The sequence below is a fragment of the Gekko japonicus genome, unplaced genomic scaffold (genome assembly GCF_001447785.1).
Source record: "Gekko japonicus isolate JY-2015 unplaced genomic scaffold, Gekko_japonicus_V1.1 scaffold3317, whole genome shotgun sequence".
Lineage (NCBI taxonomy): Eukaryota > Metazoa > Chordata > Lepidosauria > Squamata > Gekkonidae > Gekko > Gekko japonicus.
Window position 1 is genome coordinate 32,876 of NW_015162574.1, and position 5,507 is coordinate 38,382.

The 5,507-nt window shown below is 39.6% G+C and overlaps 1 protein-coding gene across 1 annotated transcript in view; it reads right to left on the reverse strand.

The window, feature by feature from the left end:
- The window catches only part of LOC107106303 (kynureninase-like), a gene marked incomplete at its 3' end in the record, with an annotated part of 86,474 nt that overhangs the window by 23,375 nt on the left and 57,592 nt on the right, over positions 1 to 5,507 (reverse strand). Inside the window, exon 3 of the mRNA XM_015406433.1 lies at positions 4,188 to 4,308. Coding sequence (XP_015261919.1) covers positions 4,188 to 4,308 — 121 coding nt within the window. The remainder of the gene's footprint in view (positions 1 to 4,187; positions 4,309 to 5,507) is intronic.

A 5,507-nucleotide genomic window follows, 5' to 3' on the forward strand; every position in this document is an offset into this window, starting at 1 on the left:
GAACAACAAAAGTATACCTGTGTACAAGAGGAAAGGGGCTTGAGTAAATGATAGTGGGAAGAGAGTAATATAAAAAGAAATTGGATATAATAGTGATCTTTTAAAAAAAGGATGCTTTTGAAATCTCTATATAGCAAGCCCATCATTGACACATTGAAGGAAATGTAATTAGCAGTGTCATCTTAAGCAGAGTTAACACTCTTCCAAGCCCATGGACTTCAATGGAATTCTAGTTAGAGTTATTTTGCTTCATAGGATTGAACAGTAAGCATTATATTAAAGCATCACAGTCACTGTTTTCCTGAAAGAAATTTAAATAACTTTCATGATCTTCCACTGCTTACTTATGGAACACCTGTCCTCTGCTTCCATAGTGCAGAGCTCTAACTCACCAATTCCAGATGTGAGCTACCACATACTTGGAAAGTGGTGACAATTTTTTAGTCTCTACAGACTACGGTTCTGCTAGCAGTAAAAGCTCCCCCTCAAGTATTTTTGATACTTCTTCAGCTTTGTACTTCTTCCATTTGTCCTGTATTTTGTATACTGAGTCTAAATATAAAATGTTCCTCTCTAACTGTTCTATTTTAGTCTGGTCTTATTTTGACATTTTCTCTTTCTTGTCTCTGAAATAACAGCATATGCAAGTGATCTTCCTTCTGTCTATATTATTTTTCTGTGCACATAAACCTTGTGGATAGATTAGTTCTGTCCAGATATTAATTTTCCATACCAAGCACAATACCCTTTTTTTAAGTTGTATACATTTTATGGATGAAAATAAGGCTGGTGATAATACATTCTGTGGTTTGAATGTGCATTCTTTGCTCCAAAAACAAAGGTGCTGAAACTATCTCCACCACACTGTAGAATGGCTGTTGGTCTGCCCCCTAAAGCTCATTCATTGTCAGCAATACAAACATATGCATGGAAAAATAAACTGCTAAAAAGGAAAGTTATAGGAGCTGAAATATTACCTTTCCTGGCCTTGTTTGAATTGAGAAGAGAGCTATTTAACTTTAACCTCTTGAATGAAGTCAGCCATTTCCTTGATCTAGTACAATAATCGTACAAAAATGGACAGGATTGCAATTTTTAAATGACTGGGGAAACTGCAGAGCTGTGCTAAATGAAGAACAGAGAGAAAAGGGCTACCCAAAGTTCAGATTTCTCTTTCTTTCCTTCAAAGAAAGGTAAGAAGCACCCTGCTACTTTTATTAAGCGTGTCTGTCCTAATTTAAACAAAGAACAGTGAAGGACAGCTTTTTCACATTCAGTGTCATTTAGTTTTCAAGATAGTACTATTCCATCTGGTATAGGGATATAAAGAATGTCTAGAAAGTCAGGTCAAGATGTGCCTTTATTCACCCCTTCATTAATGATCAATATGAAACATGCCATTAATAACAGTGTAAAACACATATTACTTGGTCCAAAGCTTGTTTCTCAATAACAGACAGTACAATCCTATACCGAGTTACACCTAGCCCCTTTCTGCACCCATATTTTGCCTCAGTTTCTGTGCACATCCTATTCTTCCATTCTGCATCCCCTCCCGCTGTCACTTTCACTTTGTTTGTGGGCTTTCTCTTGTTTCTGCATTTGTTTTACAGGAATCTGCATTCAGACTGCTTCCAGTACACTGTTGCCCCGCAGCTACCAAAACTCCTTTTGCAGTTATTCTTTGTTCTCATCTGCTTTCAAATTACTAATCCTTTCTAAAGTAGAATTGTTTCTGTGACTGGCTATTTAAGTACTGCCCACTGCCCTCCCCCCCACTTCTGCCTCTCTCTCTTTAGGTTGACCCTCCCTGTTCTGTTTTCTTTCCCTCCTTTTCCAAAGACAAAAGAGGATGTGTCCTCCTGCTCAGGCGAACTTTTAAAAAGACAGAGAAAGCTTAAGAAGGAATCAGTAAATATAAAGGACTAGGGGATTCCCTGCTCCCAAATGTGTCAGTCTTGCATATGTGGGTCTGGATTTCCTCCTCCCTTCTCTTTCTTTTTGCAGAATCATGGAGGGAGGGAGAAAAGGAGGGAGGCAGTTAGCTCAAAAAATGCAGGTTAGATGCAGAATGCATACAGAATACACAAATAAATAAATCAGAGGGGGGGGGGAACCAGTGCAGAGGGAATGCGTGCGACTGCAAAATCAACCCTTAAGGCTTGACCCCTCAGATTCTCAGGAGCAAGCTGTAAGTGCAGAAAGGGCCCTAGTCTAGGCCTAGTGATTTCACTGGGCTTAGAGTGGAGTATAGTTGCTTAAGACTGCACTGTAAAAATAAATGATTTGTCTATATCTAGGGTTGCCAACTCTACTTACCCCTCAGAGCGGGGGAGCCTCGCCGGGCTCTGGGAGTTCTCGGCGAATGTGCGCATGCACAAAGCACGTGCGCACCGGCAGAACGTCACCGGAAGCGACGTGTTACGTGCTCACATTGGGGACGTGGCCCAGATCGTCGGGGGAAAAACCATATGGTTCCCCCCGATGATCTCGGCCACGCCCCCCGGGGCCCGATTCCACCAAGGTGGAAATTGGGCCTCCAAAGCGGGGGATTCCCCGCCCCCCGGTCCCATTTGGCAACCCTATCTATATCCTTGATTCCAGAGGAGCAACACACTTGTGGTTCTTAAGTTCAATCCATTTTTCAGGTGGAACAGGAAACTGCAAAATACAAGAGGAGGGAAAAAGATCTGTTCCATGAGTGAAGCTCCATACATAGTTCTTTTGTCCAACACTCAACTTCCCCCCGTCATTTTAAATAGCAATAATGGCCCATCTTCCTCTAAAAACAGCCTCAATTTTTCTGACATAACAAAAAGTAGGCGTGAGCAAATTAAAGCCTAAAACATTAATAATTCAAGATAAAATTCAAGATAAAAATGTCATTTTCTTGGTCTGCATCATAGATTGGTAGACATCAGTTTGCTACCTGTCTTATACCAAGAAGTTACAACATTTGGATAAATGTCAACATGGGCAACTGGACAACATCACAAATGTATTAGCGAGGACATACAATTTTTGCATAAGTAAATGAGATTTAATAGATGATTGTGGTAGTGCTAATGAACTCGGGGGAAAAAAACAACGTGGCACAGGAGAAAAGGATACTGTTTTGCCCTGAGCACAGCAATTTTTCAGGTATCACGTTTCATAATTTGAAATTTTGAAGGCATACCAGATTCTAACTTTATTTCAGATTCTACTTTCATAAACACAGAATTTGGCAAAACTTCAAAATCTGACATTATGAAATTTCAAAATTTAAATCTAAATTTGGAAGGCATTTTTTAAGACTGAAGGTCCGCTTTGAGCTTTTATGCAGAGACTGAAAACTGAACCAAGGGCTTTGGTGAGATTTGAACTACTAGGAACACATTTTGAAAGTAGCCTGGAGAGATCCCATTTGGTACTACAGCTGAAGTTAAGAGGGTTCTTCTGAGACTGTAAGCTGAACAGATAAGAGAGTCTTTAAAAGTATATGCTTCTTTGAAGTTGGAGAAAAGGGGGTTATAACATAAAAAAGAAAATGCCTTTGACATGAGAGTTATACATTTCAGAATATGGAAATCTGCATGTAGACTCAAAGCTTGATATAGAGTGGCATTATGCTATCTCTTATTGCTTCAGCTTTAAAATTAACCTAGTGAAAGGACAGAAGAATAGTGCTGAGAAAGCAGCACAGTACTTACAGGGATTTGTTCTTTAGAAAGGAAACTGAATGACCCAAGGAACAGTCAGATGAAACTCTTGAAACTGAACTAGGTTTAAAAGATGTAATGAAGCAAAACTGAGTCACATAAACATCCAGCAACTTCCATAACATAAGTCCCACAACAACATGGAGTTAAGACTTGAACCAGGACAGTTAAAATAGTAATTACAAGAGATTGACTCACTTCATCTTTCTATCTGAGCAAATTGGAGATGGACAAATATTATTGCAGCCATTTCTCTCTCACCTCTTTCAGTCCATATCCTTTAAGGAAGTCATTATGTTCCTTTAGAAATCCTTTAAATATGTCATTACTTTGCTGGGAAAACACTGAATATGCATTACCCGTGCCTGGGAAATGGATTTTAACAAAATACTGTTCTAATCAGGATCATCTTCACAAAAAAATCATAGTTTTTTGCCCTTCTTGGGAAAAATAAGTTTTCTGACAGTGCCACCAGGATCTACTCACATTTTAGCCCACTTGTCAAGTTCTTCATCCAAGTAGGTTTTAATTTTCTTTGGCTGAAGTCCAAGAGAATTACCAGCAAAGTAGATGCAGTTTTCATCCTCATTCACTAAAGCTGAATTAGCTGAAGAGAGAAAGAAAAAATTAAAACCCTGCAACTTTTACCGTCCTTGCTAACACAAAATATAGCACATGGAAAATGAAAGGTTCACTCGTAAATGAAGTTTGTAGTTAATGAATTAAATCCATGGCTTCATGAGTTTTCCTGAAATAATCCTTCAATACACAAATCAAAAGGCAACATTTGGGGATAAAAAGCAAATGAGATTATTAGACTTTTTAAAAATCACCTTTAATTCTCTCCATATAGCTACTTTACACAATGCGGCAAAACGGATGTCATTCCATTTATGGGGAAAACACAGTTTTGCAAGCATCAGCTACCAATACCTCCTGCTTAGTGTGTACATGTGGACAGTTTTAGCAGATGTATTAAAAATTACATAAAACGCTTAGAACATTATATAAATGACACTGTTTATTTATTTATTAAATTGGTCTTCTAGCCCGCCATATCCCGCAAGCAGGGAGAGTGTTCCAACCATTGTTGAACACATAATCCAAACTTCTAAAACTTCAGACCAAGTATCAAACAGCAATAAAATATCAGTAGATAATAATAATAATTATAAAAATTGATGGTCTCAAGTTCTCAACAGTGATGCCATATCTGATTGCTCCCAGATAGATTCCTCACAAGTGTATGGATGGATGATGGGGGCAGACAAAGGGCAAAACATATTGCACATGGCAAGCAAAGGAGGCAATGCAGGGAGGGAGAGGATGAAATATAGCTCCCTGCCACCTCAACCATAGGCCTGGTGGAACATCTCCATTTTGCAGGCGCTGTAGAACTGTATTAAGTCCCACAGGGCCTGGATCTCAGCAAGGCTCTGGCTCTGGTTGAGGCTAAGTGGACATCCTTGGGGCTGGAGACTGCCAGCAGATCCTGATCCATTGAGCACAATGCTCTTCTGTGGACATACCAGGAGAGATGGTCCTGAAGGTATGTTGGTCAAGACCATATAGGGCTTTAAAGATCAAAACCAAAACTTTGAACTGTGCAACTGGCACAGCACTGGATGTGTATGTGCTCTTAATGGTGTTCCTGTCAGAACACATGCCACTGCATTCTGACCCAGCAAGTTTCCAGATCAGACTCAAGGGTAACCCTGCATAGAGTGAGTTGTAGTAATCCAGCATGGAGGTGACTATTACATGGGTCACTGTGGCTAGGTCAGGGGGAGAGAGATAGGGAACTAA